We start from the raw sequence: 26690 nt of genomic DNA, 5'->3' as shown, positions 1-26690 counted from the left end.
GAAAGCATGGTTAGAGTTGAAAATATCACAGCAGCGTCAACAATAGCACAGAAAGACCCATTAACCAATAGCCCAGAAGAAGAGTTTCATGAAGATTGATATTGACATCGCATTAATAATTCATATCAAATAACAACAAACAGTGAGTTTATTTATTTGGGAGAATGTCGATCATTTCAGGCAAGAGTGATCATTTTATGCATATTTGTTAATATGAATATCCAAGTATCAGAAAATTTATAATGATACAAGAAAAAAGAGAGGTCATAATCAGATAGATATGTCTTAAATGTTGACTTCTTTTTCCTCAAAGAAGAAAAAACATCCTGGATTCTCATCTGCTAGAATGATTGGTTCCACATTTCGTTGATGTCAATAAGCATCCTACACCGACAAAATTCATGAAATTAATAAACAGCTATCACCCTCTAAACTTTCACACCGCATGGTAAACATGCTTTAACTACAACCTGAATGATACCTTCATGCAAAAACTCTGAAGCACCACTTCTGACTTTTCTCACCTTAATTTGACAATATATGCCTCAACTGGGTAGGAAAAGGCACAGTAGCATATTTTTGTGATAAACAAATACTTGCCCACAACACTTCATTGCATCCAGAAAGGTCAGCAGCGGTTAATATAGAGTGTATCCATGACAGTAGATGTGTATCTGCAACAACCAGGCATCCCAGAATATAAAAAAACAGAAAGCAATGGTTACATAATATAGAGAGAGAGTGTATTCATGAGATGAAATCACTAAGAATGGAAATTGAAAAAATGCCATTGAATTCACAGGCTTACCATCGTAAAGCAAATTCCTCTTCTGCCCGCTTCAGAACATTGGCAACCATTGTGTAGAATTCAGGTTCTTCTTCCCTTATGCGGTCAATCATCGTTGATTCATGTGCCCCTGCCTGAACAAATGGAGAAAGCTAGTAAATATGGGATAGCTTAGCTTCAAGGCAACAGAGATTGAATGGTGTCCCGACCTAACATACAAAGACTACTTGAAGATCTCTCTGCAATAGTCTAAGATCTGAAATATATACTTCAGACCCACAACTGCAAAAAGTTTGAAATATTTTTTCAGATTTATGTCCAGAAATTTGCACGACATAAAATGATATGCTTTCATGGTGATCATAGGTACAACAAGGTTTTAAAACATGGTTTTGGTTTCGGTTTTGATCCTCTAGGTAGAGCTTCAGTTTTGGCAGTTTTGGAGATTCCAGCAGTTTCACTACAAGCTTTGGAGCAAGAGTCAGAAAAAAGTTAGAACCAGAATGATAGAAAACTTAAGGGAAAAAATGCAAGTTATAACATCATTTCATTGTGCCTTGAGTTATCCAGGATCACAGTTTGGCTAGTTTAGGTTAAAAGTGAAATGATTTAAAGCTTAACTTACTAGATAATTAATATTTTCACTAACTGTTATAATTATCATAGAGAGTCTAAATTTCATAATTTTCCTATACTGGCTTTTGTTTATACTTTCCATACTTGCTCTAATTTTGTAATTAAATAAACTTTTTCTATGCATATTTTATTTTATTTTAATAACTCATTTGAACAAGAAAAGCCATTTGAGCATATTTCATAATGATCCATTTTAACAATCAGTTTAAGCACGAAAAAGATCCATCAAAACAAAAACACAATTAATTTCACGATTCACTTTAATATATGAATTAATTATAAAAGAAGATAAAAGAAAACTCATTTAAACAGAAACAAAGCAAGAAACATGTAACAATTTCTAATTAGTAAAGATATAATAAGATTGCATCTTGCCCATTATAAAAAAATTATTAACTAAAACTACTTTATGTTAGATCATTTGAGCCTTGGTTAAATGTGATATTGAATAATTTAATGAATTGTAGAAAAACATTAGAAAATATTACCATATTTGACCAAAACTTCCGAAAGTCGGCCAAAGCTGACCGAAATTGTCTGAAACCGAAAATTTCAGGCGATTTCGGATTGGTCTTGATGGCAACCAGTTCGTTTCGGCCGAAATTTCAAAACCCTTTGCCTGTTATACCAAAAAAGCGCATAGGTTCATTCCGTGTGTGGATCGAGCTCCGGTCTTGACATACAATAAGGTGAATCCTTGGACCAAGTCAAAGATGAGATAGATGGGAAGAATAATAAAGTTCTTTGATCTTCACAAATTTTCTTTTACACATTTCTCCACCTTTTGAAACATTAGGCTAAATTAAAATAATTTTGAAGATTGTAATGGAAACTTTGAAAATTTTCCTGGCAAAATATAACCAGATCCTTTTGAAAATACGAAAATTGATATTTGCATAGCGCTCTATTTAGAAATCATCAAATTATAAAACTCAAATGTGATTTCGTTAAAAGTTTTCATCAACAAGTATTGTGCTGTTGAGGCCATGCTAAAAAGCTGAGAACTATTGATCTAAAGATAGCCACTGACTTTGCATCAGATGGTGAAGCACAAGATGCAACTAACTTGTGTTTCGAACCGAACAGAAGTAAAAAGGCAATGCCGTTAGATTGAGGGAAAGGCATTGCACATTTTATGCTTCCCATCTTGATTTCCATAAAGTATCACAGATGATCAAGAAAGCATGATGGCTAGGAATAATCAAATTCCTGCACAAGTTTTAAATATATTGAAGAGCACTCATTGCCTATGTGGCTAATGCTTACAAACTGCATTGCTGCCTCTGTCTCACTTCTTCTAATGAGTTCAATGATGAGAAGGATAATGGTCTTATACAACAAAAACTTCACGAGAGACATCATAAATTGAAATTCATGCTGCACATTGCATGGATTCATTCATATTGAGTAGTTTCAGTATTGGATTGTTGCTGTTGAGAGACTAACCTGCCAGACACTAGAAGAAAAAAGGAAATAAATTGTTTTCATGCACTTCCGCATGGTGAAAGCACTCGATGCAGCAAGTTGATTATGGCAAAATCATTATACATATTTAGTTTTCATAGTGAGAGCATTGTATGTGTTGTGCACAAAAATTACCTCAGTAAATTTCAAAGGTATCAGATTATTGACCGTAGCTGGTCTTGATTTGTCCCACCTGGAAAAGCACAAGATCATCATTTGGAACAAGAGTGTAAAAAAGTGAACATGTTGATAATGAAGGTATAAGTTGATAATTAGAAATGTAATCAACCATTTACATAGTATTCATTGCTAAATAATCAGTAGACATATGCAGGATGCAAATGAATGAATATTGCAAAGAGAAATGCATCTCATAAGTGAAAAACAGCAGCCATCAGTTGTAAATTGCAACTAAGCAGCTATCTTGGTCATGGTCCACAAAAATTCCCAAGACAAACATGCACATGCAAGTACTTATCACTATTTTAACAATGAATTACCCCTACGGATGTTTTGGCACAATTCATGTGCATAACTTGCAGTAGGCACAATAAATCATCACCTTCTATGGGACTTCCATCATATGCAAACAAATTTAGATAGAAAATCCTTTTCTTTTTCTTTTTTTTTTATAAAAAAAAAAACTGTAGATAACCACCTTTATTTCATTGAGGGGACAAAATGATAGAAGAGGAGCAAAAGGAAAGAAGAGGAGAAGAAGTTCCCAAATAGAAAGGATTGGTCGACAACCATGTCCAAAGGAACCATGGAGAGCAGGACTAACTTTAAAAACCTTTAAACATTAAAAGCTAACCAAAAACCCAGAAGTCATTCACAAATGAGATAAAACCAAGACTCTTACAGCAGAAAGTAGCAGTAATGTGCAGACATGGGAAGGTACACTATAAGTCTCATAGATAAAGGAAGATCTCTCTCTCTCTCTCTCTATATATATATATATACACACACACACACATATATATATATATATATATTATAAGCTACACAAACCCAACTTATTAGGATTCCCTAGGAGTTTTATAAGAAAATGCCTATTGTACATCCTTTCTCAAAAAAGAGCCAAATCATCAGGAAAGCCCATGCTTGGCTACGAGCTGATGATTGTAACTATATGACAGTCCATGGAAGGTTGGCAGCAGAATTTAAAATAGTATTTTTTTTCCTAATTCTTCTTCATAAGATATAAGATAAAGCATGCGTGTTACAAACTAAAAAACATTATCAATACCTGTCACTTTTTCCAATGTTACAATTCATATCAATGATTTTCAGGCACTAATCTAGACAATCATTATAATTAGGAGAACTAAGAACAAAGATACCACAAATTAAGTATTGAGAGATCAAAGAGTCATTTGCCAAGTCAGTTCATCTAGAATTGTCAATTTAGTATGTAGATGCCATGTCAATAGGAATCAATGTCCTTGCAGCCAAAGAGATTGAGGATCATTAGATGATGCATGATTAAATAACATGTGCTTAATCACATGTGCTTACTTTACTCTTGGGAAGTAATAAATATGAGTAGGGGTATAAATCAAAATAAGAATGTCTAGGTATAATGGTCAGTTCATAACTTCATATTGTATTCAAAACATGCAACCTTGCCATATACAAGACCTGCAAGATCTTTTGAGACAATTTCCTTCCAAGCATGGTACAAGAGTTTCAGCACTTTTCTCAGCAACTGTTCTATTGTACTTCTGTCCACATGATTTTATGTCCTTCAAAAAACTAAACATGTTTACCATAGATAGAGAAAAATTTAACTAATGAGAGTCAGGATTCCATAACCAAACACATTCTGTATTCAAATTTTTTTGATATGGCAAGAATTAGAAAAATAGATTTTAGTAAGTGATTCTGTTCTTGAATATATAGATATATGTAGTAAGCATGGTATGTCGTACCGTACCAAACCGGACGGTACCGGACATAGCGTACTGTACTGGTTCGATACCGATACCGGTACCGGTGGCATACCGACACTCAATACGCCAAAAGAATCGCGTACCGTACTGTACCGATACTATGCTAGTGTGGCACCGGTACGGAATCCGGTACCCAAACGGTAAACCTTGGTAGTAGGTGATGCATCATACACCAATTTGTACAAGAAAAAACCTGACGTTATTGCCAAATAACCCATTCTCATGACTAGACTATATCATGATGTTCTTAATAGTAAAAAAAATGTAACTTTATTTGCCAACAGTAGTATAGCATTTATATGTTATTATAATATTAAACAGAAGACTCAAACCTCCCCCTCCCCCCCCCCCCCCCCCGCCCCAACAACAAAAAAAAAAAAGAAAAGAAACAAATGGCCATAAACCTCTAGAAACCAAGGTAAGCATGATTTAACAAGTTAAAAAACCAAGGATAACATTATTCATACAGAGGAGAAAAAGGAATCAAAAAGGAACGGTTAAATGAACAAAATAAAGCTTAGCATTTAGTCAACCATACCAGATACAAACCATGGTTCGTCGTACTGGCCCGAACCGAGTGGTATGGAGCATACCGTATTATACCGGTTCGATACCGATATCTGGTATAGGTGGCATACCGACACTCGGTATGCCGAAAAGACTCCATACCGTACCGCACCGATATAGTGCTAGTGTAGCACCAGTACGGAGTCATCGAGACAGCGAACCATGATACATACCATATTTCAAGAAAAGAATAACAGACATAAGCAATAACAAATGGAAGAATGACGAGAACTTAAGTTAGCACATTAATCTCATCATATTGAATAATTGTCAAAATTAATAAATAAAGTGAATTGTACCTTACAAGCATCAACTCATTAACAGATCTCCACATTTTACGACCAACATCTTTCTGAGATTGATCTCTAGCACTTCGGCCATGCCACAACTCCTTGACAACATACATCACTTCTTCAACATCTACCTTAAAGTTAAATCAAACAGAAGTCAAGAAATTATGAACAAAATATGGCTGAGCAAGGTAATTATTGTTATACCAAACTACGTTAATGAGCATTGCTATGAAAGTGGTGTGGGGATTAAAGAAAATGTAGTATCCAAAAATAAAAAGCTTTATAAGGAAAAAAATTGTTTGAACATAATATAGAGCACATTATAAAGGACTGGAAAAGCCCATCTGATAACAAAGTGGTAAGATACTGCTCTTTTTAATCCTTTGGTACATTCAAAACCTTTCTTTTGAAATTTTTTATCATGTGATTTCTTCTTTCCACTAATATACCCCATCCCAATCACTTGAGAAATGGTTCCGTAAAACATTGTTCTATGGAAGTGCGTGCTATCTGGATTTAAAAGAGCAATTTATTGTTGCATTTACAAAAAGAGAAACATCAATTACATATCATGTGGCAGGGCTCTAGATGGTTGAAGTGTCACTTCATGTAGCATTTAGGAGTTGAGTTGAAATCATTTTCAAGATATAGACACAAAAGTAGACAGTATTAAAGATCAAGGCATCCTAAAAACTGTGTCAAAGCAATTTTTTATTTCTTTAGCTGATCCTTTGGTATTAATGGCACTAATGAAGTACAGAGGAGGTCTTATCTTAGACATGAGATATCCTGGGTTAGGCAGCAGCTACCATATTGGTTACACATTTTAATCCACTGCAACTAAGGAGAAACCATCAAAAGCAAGGTTTTGTGTAGGAACTATTTTCATCTTTAAGGTACATAACTATTGCCAAAAAAGCATAGTAAAATAAATTGTGAGGCACGGCATTATATGGAATCTCCAATCTCATATAGGAAGACCCCAAAGGAGAAGAGTTACCGATGGCTTATGTTTTTGCTTCAATGAGCTAAAAGACATGCGAGACTATTGCATTGATGAAGTACTTGGTTAGTGATTTGACATGTTCCAACAAAATGGAAGTCAAAATTCATCCAACAAGTTTACCAAAAGAAAAACCAACACGTTCTTATCACTATAAAATCATATGTTCACAACTTCACATGTTTTTTTTTTGGATAAAGGATAGAATGTAATCTGATAATTGTTAGGCTTGTCGCATCAGCATAAAAAGGTGGACTGTTGCAAAATATGGAACAAAAGGAAAATGTAAGGGTGTCAGCTCACATTAGAAGCTGCAGTTATTTTAATCTTATCCATGGCTAAAATTAATATCAACCATGGTTCAGTGGATGATTATACACAACCTTATTACAAAGTGTTTAAAGATTGACCAATGTCTGTCAACAAGCTTCAGTAATTAGCTTCTAGTAACATGTCTGATAGATTACCAATGTCATTTGGTTCTCTTTACCAAGTACTGCTTGCCAGTGTGCCTTCTCTCTTCACTGCATAACACTGTTCATGATCCTAGCAATAGTCAACTAATAATCAAAAGAAAAAAAATGAAAAAAAAAAAATTGTATTCTGAAATTATTTTTTTCGGATTCATCGAGTCATGCCCAAATCTTTGGTTACACAGCTCCAAAGATCTGATCAACATTCTGAGGAACCCTATTACTAGGTGATCAGAAGATCCTATTGCTAATCACAATGGTCATATATATGAAGAGATTAGATCCATAGTGGCCATTGAATAGCATATCATGGGCTGCATAATTTATAATGATAACAGATGAAGCAGCTACTGCATCATTTTGAGCTACACTAGCTGTCAGAATCCACAATCTGGTTCAAAAGCCACCAAGACACCACAAAAAGCCCTAAAAGAAACAATTTTAAAGCCTCAGAAGGACCCAAACTGGCCCATACCAGTCGTGAAGATAACACCAAACCATGCATAGCAAAGCAGGCCCATATGGTTCAGTATAAACCAGTATGCACTACATAGCGACAAACGCCATTGTCTTGTGTCCATATCCTGGTGGCACAAAATGTGTCGCATGGCACATATGAGCATGGACCAATACCATAATTTATGTTGCACAATGAAATCAAGTTTTCAAATTTTATTCATTACAGAATAAATAAGAGTGCAATGCTTATTATTTGATTCAATGAACAAAATATGAACTATTAAGATCGTGGTTCGCAATACCGGACCGTACTGTCCCATACTGGGCACAGCATCCTATACCAGTAGCATAATGATACTCGGTATGTGAGGCATATGAGTGTCAGTACTGTACAATGGACCAAGATGGTACTGGTACAGGTACAGAAAGCGGCAGAAGGAACCATGTATAAAGATGATAAATAATGACAAAATTCCATACCAGAACCTGTACGGCTGAGCCATATATTAACTCCTCATGCTCAAGAAGGCGTTGATGAAGAATTCGATAGTGATCTAGATCCAAATTGACCACTGGTTCCGTCTGAACACACAATCCTGCTAGTTGAGTCGCAACATAGGAGGCCATTACTTGCCCAAAAATTGCAGGGATAGTTCCCAAAACAGGTATGATGCGAACCCTGAAACCTGGCACTATCTGACATCAGAGAAATCAAATGTCAGAATGTCAATGCTAACAGGGTATATCGAAAACCTTCAAGTCAGAATGCTTTGACAGAAACCCATCAAAAATAACTAAAGTAAAGAAAAATGATTCTGTGTATGATAACAGATTTTACGAAAGTTGGAACTATTTATTTTTTGGAAAGTTAACTACCAACTTCCACATAATAGCTTCAATCAAAGTAAGCTGTTCCCTATGTAACCTTCTGTAGAAACCCAAACTTAGCATGCTAATAACGTGTGCCATGTTAAATAAATGACAATGCAATCAATAGCACAAAACTTAGGTGTTAATTCACCTAAATGTACTAACCTGATAATCTGAAGGATTTTCTTCTTCTCCAGTTAAACCTTTAAATGGAAGCAGCTTTACCTTGGGTTTTTCAAGGGAAAAAACTACAGCGATTCCACCCTCTATCCCATAGTCCTTTCTTAGTCGATGCCTTACCTAAAAAAATATTTTCCAGTAGCATAATACAAGTTAAGGTCTATAGCATGAAATTATAAAATGATAAAAGAACTAATATTTACATGCTTTAATAGAAAAATCAAAACAATTAGTATTATAACCCATATCCCTTCTTTTCTCAAACGATGACTCACCTAGAGAAATATTTCCAGCAGCACTTAAGCATTACAAACAGATACAACATAAGAAATGAATGACCAAAGAACCAATAGTTTGCTCTTTTATGGAAAAGCCAAACTAAAGAAAAAATATAGATCTAGAATAAAGCTAGAAATTACATGAATGCTAATATGTAAATTAATCTATGTGAGCAAATGGACCTAAAAGTTTTACCTCTGAGGCCATGAGATCCAAATAAGCTTAAGCATCACAGAAGGAAGAAAAATGAATATGGTCAAAGCCATCAAGGATATAAATGAATGTAAAGCATTTCTTAGGTTTAAATATCAATCTTCTGATTTCTTATCAACCATCTAATTCAGACAAAAAATGATGCATATGAGCAATTAAAACTCAAAATGATCTGATATCAAAAATAACTGGCCCATCCAGGTCACTTGGCAATTTTAGGCTCCTATAATGCTAGGGGAATGAGAAATATTCTCAACACCACATCTAACACCACCAAAATTTACACACTTTTTTATAATACTCATAGGTAAGTGTCTCAAAAGATGATTACAATCAAGGTACACTGAACCGGTACCGGTAGGCATACCGATCGCCTACCGGACCGGTTCGAGACCCGTTTGTACCGGAACCGGTCCGGTACGAACCCGTCATTTATTTATTTATTTATTTTTGACGCGCGTGGAAAAATTTTTTTTTTGGTTCGCGTCCGTGTCGCGAACGCGGCAAAAAAAAATTTATTTTTCTGCCGCATCCGCGCCCGCGCGGACACGCCAGGGCTGGAATGCCACTCTATGGCATTTAAGGCGTGCGCGGGGCAGCGCGCAAACCACGCGTGGGGTGATTCCCATTGCGGGGAATCGCGCACGCACGCTGTGAAATCGCGCCGCGCGCAGTGGAAACGCACGCGGAAACATACAGGCGGGCCGGGGGGGACTGTGCGCGAGGCGTTGTCTCAAGGAAGCACGCCTGCTGTGAGTTAAAATCCACAGCGCATGCTGTACGTAAAAAAAATGGTACCGGTGCGAACCAGCCAGGGTTAAAATCCACAGCGCGTGTTGTAAGTAAAAAAAAAATGGTACCGGTGCGAACCGGCTGGTTCGCACCGGTGTGGGCCGGTACAAGGCCAATACGCAGCCGGTACGCATGCGTACCAGTCGGTACTAGCCCGAAAATAGCTAGAACCGGTACCCGAACAGCTGGAACCAGTATCCACGCTGTCCGGATACCGGTTCTAGGCCAGACCGGTCTGTACCGGGCCGGTTCGGCTCAGTATAGACCGGTCCGGCAGACCATGATTACAATACTGGATTTTGGCTATTAAACAGAACTAAGCTTCAAGAAAACTTAATGGCAAATCCCCTCCAAATGAAGCATTGTGATATTTCAAGTCCTTATGAGCTTACATGGTACGAGTCTCAATTGTACATCAGTTAAGGCATCTGAAGGAACTTCACAACATATTATCCTCTTGACTTTCATTCCTGATGTTAGCTTCCCAGAAAAACATTCACAATCCATATTACCTGATGGATTGTCTTAAAGCTCAAATAAAATTGGCAATTTTGTATCACTTCACCTGGTTTTCCATCAATGCCCACAATCATTAGTGATTGCAAAATTTTCTAATATAAGGTTCTTAAACACCAACTCTAGAGAGTGAGCAATAGTCTCCATCTTCTAGGGGCTGCTAATGGGCTGACCTTCCTCATAATCAATCTAGATCATGACCAAATAAGGTAGAGCCCAACCTAACCCATTTGACTTGCTGGGTTGAGTTAGGTCAATATCCAAACTAAAATTTTGTTGAGGGTTGTCATTTGAATATTCATGATAATACCCAACCCCAAACTAATCAAATATGCAAATGGATTTGCATCAGAGCTGAGCCAATGAAACTGATATGACCCAATTAAAGACCTACTCACAAAATGCACAAACTATACATATAAAACTCATATAGTTGTATGATAATAGTAACCTAATTTGACACTTGCAATGCAAATCATATCAATTTAGAGAGTTTCATCAACATTTGGCTAAGGGCATGTTTGGCATTGCTTTTTTTCTTAAATTAAAGAGATTGAGACAAAAAACATGTTCGGTACTATCATTTTTATTTACTATTTTTCAAAAATCATATTTATTATTTTAAAAAAAATGAAAGTAAGAAATCTTTACTTTCAATATTTTCAAAGAAATCCGTATTTTTGCTACCACCAACACTACCTCTACCACCACTATCACCACCTCCGCCACCATGGCTCCCATCACCACCACTCTCACCGATGCCATCGCCGCCGCTCTCACCACTATCATCATCACTGCCTCCGCCATATCACCGACACCTCCACCGTTGCCACTACCATTATCGCCATTACCTCCACCATACCGCAATTGTCATCATCATCATCTCCGCTACATCATTCGTACCCCCACCAATACCATCATTGTCCCCATTGCCACTATCACCGTCTCGCCTCCGTCACAGCACTATCGCCGTTGTCATCTCCAGCCGCCAACCTTACCACCTACATCACAACCACCTCCAGTATCGTCACTATTACTGCCACTACCTCGACCACCATAGCCATGTTCTAACTATACTGAACATGTTTATATTTTTTAAAAATTAGAAAAAAATACCATAAACAAATTTTGTTTCTGTTTTTGAACATAGAAAAATAAAAAGTGATGCCAAATAATACCTAAGTTTAAGCTTTTCCATCATAGTGATTCATATTATTTATAAGAAAGCCAAAATATTTTAGACCAAAATGCTTTAATTTTATGAATACCATATAATAACATCAAAGGTAACTCTAAATAAAAATTTGTGAGCGTGGATTCACAAAGCAAATCCCAAATAGTTAAGACAAGGCTAAATGGTTATGATCCCAAGATTTTACTTAAGAATGACCAAAATGGCGTCTAGGATCATCATATCCTCATTACGGATATTTCATTTTTTTTATGCACTTAATTAAGGAAAAATAAAAGATATGAAGAGAAGCATGTAAACTCTAACATGGCCCAAGTCTTGACCAAAATCCACAAATAGCACCTAGATATACAAACTGAGCCAATTCGTAGGAAACCAAGTCCTTGCTTGCAGTTTTTTGAGTCAAATGAAAGAAAATAGAAAAGTGGAAAAGAAGGGATATTCAATCACTTCTAGAGGATAGGGACTTCCAAATCCTATAGGCTGATTTTGCTAAACTGATCGCTTGAATCCCTAACCCATAGGGCTAACATATTTATAGACCAAAATGACTTGGCTAGCAAGAAAATACCTAAAACTAAATTCACTAGGAAAACTAAAGAAATTGTTTTGTTCCCTCCCCCCCCCCCCCCCCCCCCCCGCGCCTCCCCTCAAATCAACCTTGTCCTCAAGGTTGAGCTGCAACAAAGATTTTTCCACCGTCAAAGGGCATGATAAGAAATACTTAATGTATCTTAGACATTTTCATTTTGCGCTGGCCAAATGATGAAACTGCTGGATGTCAAGGTGGTTGATCATGACAATTACCATTGCTACTCCAAAACAGTCAACAAGTGGTAATTGTTGTTGGATTTACATAATCAACAAGAAAGGGATCCTCAAATTGAGACTCAATAACAGTCACTATCTAAATGTGCTTTGTCTCTTTAACAACTGAATTTTAGATAATCCATCATTTTCTCAATCATCTAATCTTTCACAATCACTTCAGTGTTCCATAGTTGAATCTTCATTGATCACATCTTCAATGTCTTTACTGATTGTTGAATTTCCATAACAGTACTTTCAAACCGTCAATAACTAGCACTTAGGGTGGATGAATTTCTCTCTCTAAACTAGTTTTTATTAGATCCACGATGATCAATCGAGTCATTCATCTTCATATTTCCTGATATTTGCATTGCATCAGAAGCCCGTGACTTATAGCTTTCCATGACAAAATCAATTGGACGATAGTCATGACCATGGTCTGCCGTACCGATCCGTACCGGCCGGTACAGGCCGGTACGTACCGGCCCGTCCTGAGACCGGTACCGGATCAGTGTGGAATCCAGTACCGGTAGTTTATTGTTGAAGAACCGGTACGGGACCGGTTCGGACCGGTACATACCGGTTCAGGCTGCCACCGGTACGCCAACCGGTACTGGTACGGCGGACCTTGGTCATAACCATGGCCATTATGATGACCATAATATTTCTATTATTGACCAAACTAGATGCCAAATCAGTTTGGTCGTTAACAGCAATAACATCAATTGCCTTTTCCTGCAAGCTCCAGACAGCTTAATTGCTAATTCTCACAGCTCTGCAGTTCACCCAATTAATTGAATCAAAAATTCATGGTTCCAACTTCCAACTATTCAAGTTGTTGAAACATTTTCTAAAGTCATGGAGAAGAACAAAGTCAATGATGACGAGCTTCTCCTTTTGCTTGCACAGCAAGGTCATGTACAGGATCGCCACTGTACAACCAAGTAGATAGGACCCCAGGTCCCTATGAATGGTATTTTGACAAAAAGGGGAAAAAATAGAAAAGTGGGAAAAAGAGAATGTTAGATCACTTTCAGAGTATCAGGACATCCAAAATCCCTTAGGCTTATTTTATGAAATCGACTGCTTGAGTCCCCTAGCCCATAGGGTTCACATGTTTATAGCTATTATTACTTGATGAACAAGAAAAAGACCTAGTCCCATAATACTAGAAAAGTAAAATAATTGAAGAAAATAAACAAGGGTCACTTGGCATTTCCTTGTTAGACTAGGAATAGTATCACCAATACAACAATCAAAGACTAAGTTTGCAGGATAAACTCCAAATTGTAAATGGACTGGGTTGGACCCTAATTTTGGACCCAAATACAAGTGGAAATTGGAGCCTCGTGAAGAAAACTCCAGAGCCACATGCAATCCTACCTTCTTCCTCATTTCTCCATCACTAAGCTTCAAACAGACCACCTTCATCACCCAGAAATTCAGGCTTAAGGAAACATAAGAAGCCAATTCATAAACTGTGCAACAATTGATACGTGAGACTTGAATTGGATTCGAGCAATGACGCACTAGAAAATACCATTATTATATTTCCCTGTGGTGTAACATCATTTGATGTCAACCAACAAAATAAGGCTCTACTAGATCTTTTTGTTTGTGTGCCCACGACCGATCACCGGACAAATTTTAGATAGAGCTAGGAATCACAAAGCTAGAGGGCATGTATCTTTGAAAATATGAAAACATAGAGACAAACCATACATAAGGATAAATGCTGTCCAGATTAGCAATATGTCATTGCATTGTAAATCATAAAAGGGGTTAGATTAGACTGGATTAAAGATTAGATCGCATAAAATTCTTTTTAATTTGGCAATTTCTTTGTAAAGCTTTTAAAATATAAAGAAATATGACATTGAAACATACGTTAGCTATGAGACGAATGGATAATAAAAGGCCATACATGTAATGCATCTAGTTTCCACCATCATAAGCCTAAATTAGCATGTCCAATGAAACAATTACTATGTACAGTTATTCAAGATATACTAATCAATTCGTTTATCCTTTTAGATAGAATATTTTAGAAAACACAAGGATAAGATTGTAATATATGATTTTAAAAATATGAATATTGCCCCTTATTTTTAATTTCATGAATGCCAACAATAGGCTAGCTAGTGATATGTAATTTTAAAAGCCATATAAACTAATTTATCATGGAAAATGGACTTCCTTGTGATTTAATATGTAAATAGCATCATCCTATCGAATATGATGACCCACTGGACTATATGATCCATGATATAACCATAGGATCCTGCGATTTTAATTTATGCTGATCCAAGGATGAGAACCACATCATGTAAGATCCAATCGTGAATCAAAATAACATTTTAACAACAACATCATCATCAAGGATTCTGCATAAAAGGAATGCTTAGCATGATATCAAATTTTAAGTTGATAACTACCTATGACAAATTGGTTATTGTATGAAGAATCAATGTCCTGATATAGGAGGCCTTCATCCTTCTTTCTAAATTTATAGATTAGTAATTTGATCAGGGTGGAAACAAATTGAACATTTTTTTAGTATTGCTACAGAATCTGGATTAATGAAGGACAACATCATACTGAAAAATGTTCAAAATATCTCCAAATTAAGCTTTTCGAGAACAGATTCACTGAAATTTTTTCAAGTAGCAATGTTATAGATAAAATTGACATAGTTAACATGGCCAAAAGCAGAAAATGAAAAACACATCAGAGCAAATAACAGAGGGCACATGATCATGTTAGATTATTACTGATCGAGAGAGAGGATCAATGCTTGATTCCCTTAAATCTGCAACACGAATTCGTGTTGGATCAGCTCTGGCACCTGCCCCCATTGCAGAAAGCACCCTCAAACCTCTACGTACACATGCAGCAAGAAGTGCCACCTGTACATAATTAAGAATAGTTATTCACAAAAGTAAAAGGCCATTACCAATCATACTTATTGTAACATATAGGCCTAATACTAAAAGGTATTTAAACAGGAAATTGTATTATTTTTAATAATCTAGCGCCAAAGAGGATGATTGGTTGATAAGCAATAATTGTTATACCCTCCTGCGTGAGTCACAGATTTAATAAAGGGACTTACCAATACTCCTCTTCAATCAAGTATCCTTACTGTTGGCATTATCAAGTGATCGCATTAAAGATTCATCAGCTAGTAGATCCATTTTTTATTTTAGACTGTATTTAACTCTTTTTACCATAGAAACGTACATCTTCCCTGCAAAATTTGGTTAGGTCACTGGGATCCTATATCCGTGTAACTTATAACTGGTTTTTAAAATCATATTTAGAAATATGGCTCAAATACAGATAATTTTTACATCAGAAAGAGTATATTAGATCCAACTCCAAAGGGCAAATCTTTTAGCTAGAAGAACTACAGAAATGGAATCAATCACACAAAACAAAGAGTACAATAAACTCTATCATCTCACAGCCACTAATTTGTAGATCACAGCAATCTTTGTCCTGTTATCGTTACAACCAACCAAACAATCTCTCAAACTTCTAACTGGACTAGAAATTCTTCTTAACCTTAATGGAAACCTTAAATGATATAGGGAGCAGCCCATGAGAAAATAAAGGTAAGTCAATTAGAAATATTTAGTGCTAGCAACTTGTTCAAGCAGCTCAACAGTGGCATGTGTTTGGCTTGATTTCAGGCTCAAGCAATCCCAATTCAAAACTAAACAAGCTTGGCATGATAAATATCGAAAACTGATACATAAAATATACAAAAGATAACATGTATATCACAGCTCAAGCAGGCTTGGTTCAATAATGCTGGAAATTTTGATACACAAAACATGAATATTGTAATATGTATATCACAGAAATTGAAACTAAACAAACAGCTATAGCAGGGAAGAGGCCCAGTTACCTTTTTTCCAATTATTTGAAAAAAAAAAAGTTATATCCATAGCTTGAACTAGAAGTCCCGATCCTAAATTTTAAGGTATACTTGACCGGTGAAGAGCAAGCATCAAGTTCTGTTGACTTTCTCTAATCTACTTATCTTTGCACCTCTTCATCTCCCCCGTCAAGCTTTTGCTAATGAACATCTGAACTCGAGCCCAGGCCCATCTAGAATCTAGCCTCTCCAAAGTTTCACCTCAGCTGATCTCCCCATATTTATAGTCTCTAGATAGATCCACCTCCCTTCTCTAGCCCTTGGCAATTGCCCACCGGACCTGTTCGAGACCGGTTCGTACCGGAACTGGTCCGGTACGAACCGGTCATTATTTATATTTTCTTTTTGGTTCACGGACGCGAGCGGAAAAAGTTTTTTTTTTGGTTCGCATCCGCGCACAGTGCGGGTTGGCCAAATGCCACTCTGTGGCATTTATGGCGCGCGCCCGCGCGCTGCCCCGCGCGGATGAGTTGGCCTGCGGGAATCGCACACGAGGCGATTCCAAGCGCGGGGAATCGCGCCCGCGCGACTGAAATCGCGTCATACGCGGTGGAAACTTGCAGGTATGTGCCAGTACGAGACCGGTACGCATGTGTACTTGTCGGTACCAGCCCAAAAATAGCTGGAACAGGCATCCACGCTATCTGGGTATCAGTTCCAGGCCGGACCGGCCGGTACAGACCGGTTCGGCTGACCATGGTCGGTACGGTATGGTACTACATACCAGTTCGGTACCAGTACGATACAATACATACACCGTACCATACCAAACCGGATAATACGGGGTGCATGTACCGTACCAGTTCGGTATTGGTACACGATATGGAGGGCATACCAACACTCGGTACGTCGAACCGATCCCGTGCCGTACCATATTGATACAATGATAGGGTGGCCCCTGTACTGGCCCAGTACCGAAATGGCGTACTTTGGTAATGGTACATCCGGTATGGTACGATACTGAGCAATACGACAAACCTTGGTTAAACTAATTCCTAGCCAAAGCTTCTGTGGAGTCTGACCTCCAATATCTTCCCCTTTGTCGAGCTCCCGTGTTCTCATGCCCTAAGTCATTCTCTGGCTTTTTGTCTTCCTCCATCACCCTTCACTCCAGGGCATGTAAGCTTCATCCTTAAGGGCTATCAAACTGATAGAAATATGCTTGTGTTCTGTAAGGCTCAAAATTAGGTTTTCTTAAATTTGTTCAAATACAAAACAAGCCAAGATTGATCCTAGTTTTCAAGCTTAAACTATTTTAAGCTAACCTTGATTAGGCTTTGGCTTGAGCAAAATTCTACACCTAATTATATCAGCAGATTTCAACATCATTCTTATGCAACCAAAATAGATAAAAGCTGCGACACAAGTTCAGACTCAGAGTGGGCTTGAAATGAATACTTCCATGACCAATCTGAGCATGTGCATATTAAGATATGCCTTCAAAAAGGCAAAGTACATGCTGAACTTGAAAAAAATCATGACCATATTTACTAATCCTAGAAGACTACATTAGCTCAACCTCTAAAATAAAAGCAAGGTGCAGAAAACTAAAACAAGAGGCCTCAGAAAAGAAACAAATCCCTAATGCCCTGCATGATGATCACAATAGCATGTTTAAATCATCTCACGTTTAAAAAACTTGTTAGTGTTGTAGGTCAAAATTAGTTACTCAGCTTTGTTCCATGAAAGACTGAATTGAAACCTGCTTTATACCTCAAGACGGAGGAAAGGCCTTGGCGTAATGGTAAGATTGCTCCATTGTGATCTAAGTGTCATGGGTTCGAAACAGAGAAACAGCTTCTCTAAACATGGGGTAAGACTTGTACATCTGACCCTCCCCAAACCCTATGGTGGTAGGAGCCTCATGCACCAGGGCACCCTACCAACAACTGGACTCAAGCCTAATTTACAAAAGATCTATATTCATGAATAATGTATGAGCATAGTGAACAATATACTATTGCTAGAACCAAGGTCTGACGAACCGGCACGTACCAGCCAGTTCGAACCGGTCCGGCCTATAACCGGTACGTCGGAGCAGTGGAAACTGATACGGGACGGTTCTGTGCCGAAGACGAAGAAGACGAAGAGAAGGAGAGAGCACGGAAAAGAGAGGGAGGGAGGAGACCCGTCGCCGCCATCGGAGACCGCGGAGGGGCGGCAGAGCCTGCAATTTAATTTAAAGATTTTAAAGTGAAGTCGGCACCCGATTTGCCGACTTCACTTAAAATCCCCAAATTTAAAAGCCGTGGTCGCGTCCCCAGTTTCAAAAGAAACAGGGGATGTGGCCGCGGCCTTGGCCTTCGTCGTGCCCCCGCGGGCTCCGCCGCCCCTCCGGCCTCCGCCGCCCCTCCGCAGCTCTCCGATGGTGGCCATGTGTCTCCTCCCTCCCTCTCTTCCCCGCACTCTCTCTCCTCTTTTTCTTCTCCAGCTCCGGCGAGAAAGAGCTGGCCGGTTCGTACCAGCCGGTTTCGGAACGAACCGAAACCGTACCGGTCCGATAGGCAACCGGTATGCCTACCGGACCCGGTACGGCGAATCTTGGCTAGAACTTGGCCTTAGGCATTTTGTAAAACGTTTAGTAGCATCTTGCACAACATGATATATCGGATCACACATTATGTGCGCATGCATAGTGATGTTGAACAGGAATCTAATTAAACTAGCTAGAGTAGTGAAATATTATAAACTCGAATATACTATTGCAATGAATGACCGTAGAAGATCAGAATGATGATGCCATATATCAAATATGAACTAGGTACTTGAATAAAATAGAGAATGTAAATTTCACTACAGATTTGCCAAATCTCGGTGCAAAAGATTACCTTCGTGTCAATGTTATCTATGCAATCAAGAACAAAATCAGGCCGGCCAGAAAGAATTTCCTCCTCTGATGATGCATCGTACAGCTGCACTCTTGCTTCCACATGGCATTCTGGAAATATTGCTGAAAAATGCTTTTGCAGGCATAGAGCTTTTGGGGTCCCAACATCATCTCTCGTGGCCACAGCATGTCGATTTAGTGATGAGAGTGATACCTTTCATATATGGATTACTTAAGTTGCTCTCAAAGTATTTAACTTTTGAAACTTTTGCATTTATCTTAATAGAAATGATCAAATTCTTCCAATAGTTATTGCTTATGTACACATAAATGTGCCACATGCATACAGACAGACAGATACACACACACACACACTACTGTCTTATGCTTATGTAAATCTGCTACTACTGGCTATTAAGGATGATAAGTCTAGGACCAGCCCGCAAACAAGGCCAGAAGCATATGAAATCACCCAAAATGGCCTCCAGGCTCACTTGTTTACATTACTAGAAGAGACCTCCCAAGTACCAAACTTAAAGTCAAGCAAATTTGGACCCAGCAAACTTATTGCCTCAGATGTACTTCTAAACCCTAAAGACAAAACTAAACAAAGTTATATGGAATAGAACCACATAGATTGGAACAAGATATCACTTGAAATTGCTCCTAGGTCTGGTTTAGACCCATCTAATTAAAACTTGAAAACCAAGCTGGACCCAACCTGATTCTTGCCAGTTAATTAAATGGGTTGAGTTCAATCTCTATATAAAACTTGAACTCAAGTAGGTCTATTTCAAATCCAAACTGAACCTGATTAGTCCACATTCACCTTTAACTCTTCTGTGCAACTAAGCTTTTAAAGCATTTCATAATGAAACATCCAGTATGAAGTGCTTGTGCTCAAAGCACTTTTATCAAACTGCTGCTTCAAAAGCACCATTGGAAAAGCATAAGCAAAAATAGGCATGGCCTGATTAAAAAAATTTGAAGCCAAAACGAAAGCTTCCCTCGTAAATACACACATAAAAAAAAAATCAAGCTATAGAAGCATTTGAAACAATATTTACTCTATGCAAAAGAAAGTACCTGATCAAAGTCCACAAGGAGGAGCCTGCCAACCCCAGATCTCAAAAGCATAGAAGCAGCATGACTACCCACTCCTCCAAGACCGATGACTACAACATATGATTCAGTCACTTTTTGCTGTGACTCCATTCCAAAGAATTGAATATTCCTAATACAAAAAAGAAAAAGAAAAATGCTACATTTTATGGAATACAAAGGTATCATCAATCAATAAGAAAGTGAAAGAACTAACAAGATTCACTTAAATCAAGATTGTGACAGTACATTATTTAAAATATACTTGAACAGTGTCATGTTTTAAACCCATCAGAGAAGAGGAAAAGGAGACAATGGATTCACTAAATAGATAAAAGCTGATTATAATCCTCAAATTCAAGTGAAGAGAGTTCACAACATCCTCAATTAATTCGTCAAATTGGAAATGTTGAACAAGTTTGCAACTATACTTAGATCATGGGGTTTGGAGGATTGTTTGCAAATAATTTTAAATAATTGTAATCAAAAATTATACCCAAGAATATCCTGACCTCAATATCTAGCTCTACTCAAATGTTATTCATAAGCTTTCATATTTTCTATTCTTAATCTCTACAACATTTTTTTCAACATATATTTGTTAGGAAAAACAAAAACAGACTTAAGGCCAAAAAGATCAAATTTGACGCATAGTAAAGATAAAAAACCTCCTCGAAAATATGATTACTAAAAAAAGGGAAGAAAAAGAGTTAGATCAAATAAAAATAAAATGATATGAATCAAATATGGTTGATTTATTAATCTAAGATATTCTCTCAGATCTGAAAGAATTTTAAAAACACTTATGGATGAAAGGAGAAATGTCACATATTCAAAGAGAATTTTCTCAACTTCTATGGTGGCCGATGATGAAAAGTACAAGGCAAGCACTTTAGACACTAATCTGTTGCATGAAAGGTATCTAGTCAAGTTCATTTAGTGGAGATTTTGTTCATTAGGGTTCCAAGCTCAAGAATGGGTTTAGCAAACCTGAATGAATACCAGCTCAAATAGACCTCATCTTAGTTCCCTCAAAAAAAAAAAAAGACAAAAAAAAGAAGAAAAAGTAAATCTCCTGTTAGAGCATTGTGACTTATCAGATCAGAACCCTATAATTCTGTTTTATTATACCAAGATACATATATGCATAAGATAAATCCCTGATCCTAACTCAGATCTAACCATTCCTATCCCCTTTTCTCCTCTCAGAGCTCCTTCCTTTCTCTCCTCTCCCTTCCCCTCCTCTATTTCCACATTCCTCCTCCCTCTCTACCCCCACTTATCCTTCTACCCAGGAGCTGACTGATCTAGATCTATCCCTTTAGGATTAGAAGAATTTGCATTAACAAACAAGATAAGGACTCCTTGGTGAGTCAAGACTCCATAACTAAATCAACATGCTCCTCCACAGTAGGACCCTAACTATTTATCATCATTGTCTGCTAGACGCTCTGCTTCACAGACAGCACCATCAAGAATCTCCATCTCAATATCATCGACATGGCCAATGCTCATTGCCACATCCTCCAGAACATGATCCTCATCAAGCAAATCCTCGTCTTCACTTCTCATAGTGCATTATGCCAAAAACCCACCCGCATGTTACGGAATCATAAATCACCATTCCTAAAAGAAGTTAATGGCTAACATCCTGGGGTTCATGGACACCCTGCAGACTGAGTAGAAATCCAGTAGCATAGTATCTTTTTGAGCCCATCAATATTTATAATGATCAAAATAACACCAAAATTGATCATGGCACTGATGGAAGAAGAGTGTAGAAGATTCAAGCTTGCTGGCTCTAATACAGCCATCTTCAGGAATTGAAGTTACAATCATGGGATGGCAATGGGGCTACTCACTTCGTTTCCTAGGAATCAAACAGCTTTAGTGAAGTAGAGATAACTAAATAAGAAGTGCTTCAAATGTTTAAACTATTTCATGTTAATTTAACATTAACAACAGTTTGTATTTGATGTGAAGGAACATTTCATTTAAATCCTGGAATTGTGACTTATTACTCGAGTTGCATGTGAAACCTTTAGCATATGACATACATGCATGTGTGCATGCATATATTGGAAAAAACATACATATACATATATAAATGCATGCATGCATACAAATTGGAAATATTGATCTACTTTGATAATATGCTTTGGTTAAAGAATGATAAATAATTATGTTATAAGCAAATATTTATGTGACCTTGCTTTTCTGAACATTTCAATGGTAAAATCAAGAGGTTTTAAACAAATTTAAGATACTTAGGTCCTACAATATGATTGCATATTATTTTCATCAATAGGTTATCTGTTTATTTCTTCTATTTCTTTGTTTTTATATTTAGGATCAATTTTATATTATTATCTAATTTAAAACATCATAATATTTTCATATTGACTCATGACTCAACTTGCCAAAGTAATTAATCTGCTTAGACTAGTAGAAACCCAAATTAGTCAAGTTTCTAAATTTTAGAACACTGAACATCACATTGAAAACTAAAAATTCCATTCTTCCTCATGTGATTGATTAATTAACCTTGTCATCAATTGAATGAATGAATTATGTGTTTACATATGTATCATGTATGTATCCATGTACTTATGCATGTACATGTTCTAGTCATATGTTTTAACATAGGTGTCTTAAACTTGACTATAATTTGTTCTTCACCTTTTCTAGCCCCTATAGCATGTTAAATAGACATTAAACATCTTGATTGAAAACTTTCAGACACTTTTTACCATTTCACGAAAACTGCATGCAAGAGGAAGCTTACATAAATCAAAATTTTCTTCATAATAGTACATGTAATTAAGTAGTTTAGTGGCCATATCTTGATGTCCTTTAATAAGATTAACATAAGCTCATCAACATGCGAAAAATATGTCAGTGTACTGTGTTTAATACATTGGTCCCTAATTTAAACTCCAAGTGTCCACCTAACTTCCTGTGTGTTTTGTCTAAACTTTTATAGTGACCATGTAGTTGGTTTGACAACCTTGACGACAAACAATTTCTAAGTTTAAATATGAAAAAAAAATCACCCAAATTGAACATCATTTCATGAATGTTGTTGCCTGCAAATGAAAAGAAATATAGCCTTTTATATTGCAAAGCAATAGTTTCTCATACTCCTGGAATGATAAGATCAAAAATTCTAATCATAGACCTGTTAATGTAATTAGTTGAACAAAGCAATTAATCGCACCTTGTAAGTTGTTCAGATACAACCTCATCTTTTAAAAGGTCTGAATAAACCAAACCATCTGGTGCACCATTGTATCTGGTTCCGCATCTTCCAAATAATTTTTCTTTTCCTGCATACAAGGTTAGGATTAAAAAAGGGCATACGACAGCTCAAAAGAAATATAATACCATGTCTAAACGATATGAATTTTTATCATATCGCATACAGACAATCAATTAAGTTGTTCAGAAATGATGTCTACATCCACCATGTTGAGGATATAAAACATATCACAGGAAAAATGTGATATTAGTAAATGCTCTCAATTTGCTTAATACCGCATTCCTACTCCAGTGTAAGGTAATTTACTACTAATAGATATGTAAGAACTAAACTAGACAGCATAACCATAAGTAGCAAATATTTTATAAAGAACAATAAATTATCATACCAGTCTGCAAAAAGAAACACCCAGAAAAATGTCGGCATACACTTTATTTGGTATCAAAATAGAATTGCATCACTGCCATATTTTCATTACTAAAGAATCACTAAGATTCATAAAATAGAAACCTTTACATCACCTGACCCATATTTTAAAAAAAGAAAACAAAAACAGTTTTAAAATCCTTCAAAGCACTCCAACTTATTCAAAAAAAATTTCTCTAGGACGGATGCTTCAGTTTGGTATGGCAGCATAAATTTTTCATGATATGAAATTCCACCAATGAAAATTTCTGTCTTTCAAATCAAACCTGGTTGCCCATTAGGTGATCCCCTGATGAGGAAGATCTCATTCCTGGTCTTTTTCTGGTGGCCCCATACTGACAATCCCCATCAAAAAATGGACCCAGAAGATGACAAACTAATGGAGCAATAGACCCATAAAATGTTTGAGCAAAAATATTCCTAATAAAGATGATATTATTGGAAATATTGGCAGCATACACGGGAAATGACAAGAAAGTAGGGGGGAAGAGTGAGATGGATAAAAACATTGGTAGTTTGCTTGTCATGTAAATTGTTTATCCTTTTAACATTGTTATATATATCTTTCATATTGGTTTTAGCTAGCACTGCAATGGTATGCTATTGTATGGAACAAGACCTGCCAAAACTTAATTAGGCACAATCACAATATGCAGTACTACAACCCATCCTATCCATCTTTGCTACCAATTAATACTACAGAAAATTGTCCATCTTGTTCTTCTCTCAGAATTCTTGTCCTTCCTACCGTTGCTCCTCTTTCAAAGGATATTGCCAAAAATTTCACTATATTTTTTGACAATATGGAATTTTCACAAACTTACCCACTGAAGATAATTGGATCAACTCAATTTCAAGGATCAAAGCATTAAAATATTATGCCCATCCAATCAAGGTCTAGTAGGGTAACTATTATACAAGTATGTTCTTGTCAATACTCTACTGTCTTGCTGGCACTAGGAAAGATTGAGAAATTTGCCCCGCTGAACATAACTACGTCTACTTAATGTCAAGAATTAGTCATCCTATGCAAGTGCCAATCCTGAAAAATAGGAGACCATGCCAATAATAGGCATGAACTGCGATAGAAAGTGACAAGAAAAGTAAGAGAACAAGAAAAACTACGAAAAATCCTTTTCTCAATGCTTCTAGGGTCTAGGGTGAATTCAGCACTCTTTAGTAGACAAGAATTAAACAGTCAAACATGATTTTACATTTAACTAAACCAAGCATCCCAAGCCATACTAAACCTATACTTTCATGAATGATTACTACATCTAAACATGCAAAGGGCATTATCCAAAGAAGTATAACACAAACAAGCATGAACTAGCATTATACCAGGTATAGTTAATAAAAACCTCAATTTTTTATGCAAACCTCGATAAATCGTATAAAAGATACAACATCAGAGATTGATTTTTGTCCAGGGATAATACAGGTGAGCACACAGTAAAACAATTTCAGTATGAAATAAACTCATGCTCATCAGTGCTATTATTCCATGATACATGCCTTCCATATTGGTGTTCTCTTTCACACCAGAATGCATATTATATACAAAAATAGAAATTAAAAATACATAAGTAAACGATCAGGAATTAGCAATTCTAATTTCTAAACAACAATCTCTCCAAATAGCACAAACAGCAAACAATGTAGACGTGCCCTCTTTTCCAACTACAAAACACATTTAGATAGCACAAAACTTCCGACTCTTTATTATGAAGCATATTTCTAGGCAGGGAGAAAGCCCTTCAACTTCAAGGAATCTACAGTGTCCCCCTATGTTTCTGACGTGCAACATATAATTGGGAAGGGTCACTTAAGAAACAAAAAAAAAAAAGACATAATTTTACACCCAAAAAAAAGAACAAGTTTTTACACATATGTATATGAAGGGAATTCAGAAGCACAATTAGGAATAATGCAATTAGTCACCAAACAATAACATTACCCCTTAGAACTACCAGATTTTGATGAATATTATTAGAAGAGGCTTACCATTCCAATCAGAAATTACTGAACAGCTGGTCAAAAGACCTTTTACTTGTCGCTTCCCAGCCCATCTGCAAGAATCAGAACAACAGGATTTGAACAAAACAAAGGTTGAAACTTTTTTACAAGTAAAATCATCTTAACAAAATTCAAAGGGACCAACTACACACAAATTCAATTTTGATATCATATCATTGCCGAATGCTGAGAATTCCCTATTGGAACCTGTCCTAGTTACCAAACTCTTGTCTCATTAGATAAACAGTGAGGTCGAGAGGCTAAATTTCAAGGAACTCAATAAAAATAAGAGGAAAGATGCAATCTTGGAGTGGAAATCCATGTTTCGAGACTGGATTCGACGATCCATTGTAATTTTTCAAACAAAGAGATGAAAATTCATCAAATAGCGATCGAGAGTGAGACCTGGAGAAGAGCCTGAGGAGAGCCACGGTGGAAAGGGAGCCGAAGAGAGCGCCCGTCCCGACCAAGAGCCACTGCTTCGACCTCTCCGCCATGTATCTCTCTCCCTTCCCCACTTCTAAGACCGCGCATGGGATGGAACAAAAACCCTACGATGGATCTAAAGGGTTTTTCGCTCCCTTCGAAGCGCGTACGTTGTTACGAAAGTCGGCGCCGAGAAGAACAGGAGAGGC

General features: G+C 37.0%; 1 protein-coding gene across 3 annotated transcripts; it reads right to left on the bottom strand.

Annotated features, from left to right (window-relative positions):
• Positions 1–464: 464 nt before the first annotated feature.
• On the bottom strand, positions 465–26690 carry LOC120103823 (tRNA threonylcarbamoyladenosine dehydratase 2-like). Of its 3 annotated transcripts, XM_039118991.1 has the most exons (13): positions 26461–26688; positions 26044–26108; positions 23572–23680; positions 20340–20487; positions 19255–19467; positions 15258–15392; positions 8670–8804; positions 8115–8330; positions 7651–7759; positions 5706–5826; positions 3023–3080; positions 809–921; positions 465–674 (listed from the first exon to the last, which is right to left on the bottom strand). In XM_039118991.1, coding segments are annotated over exons 1-13 (1515 nt in total). In that variant the 5' UTR covers positions 26553–26688; the 3' UTR covers positions 465–673. The 3 variants fall into 3 exon arrangements, with proteins under 3 accessions (XP_038974919.1, XP_038974921.1, XP_038974920.1); XM_039118993.1 differs by lacking the exon at positions 19255–19467 and having other exon boundaries at positions 26461–26690; XM_039118992.1 differs by lacking the exon at positions 7651–7759 and having other exon boundaries at positions 5706–5830; positions 26461–26684.

This window comes from Phoenix dactylifera, unplaced genomic scaffold, assembly GCF_009389715.1.
Source record: "Phoenix dactylifera cultivar Barhee BC4 unplaced genomic scaffold, palm_55x_up_171113_PBpolish2nd_filt_p 000465F, whole genome shotgun sequence".
NCBI lineage: Eukaryota > Viridiplantae > Streptophyta > Magnoliopsida > Arecales > Arecaceae > Phoenix > Phoenix dactylifera.
Note: the sequence above shows the minus strand (reverse complement) of the source record. Positions and strands in the feature narration are given on the sequence as shown.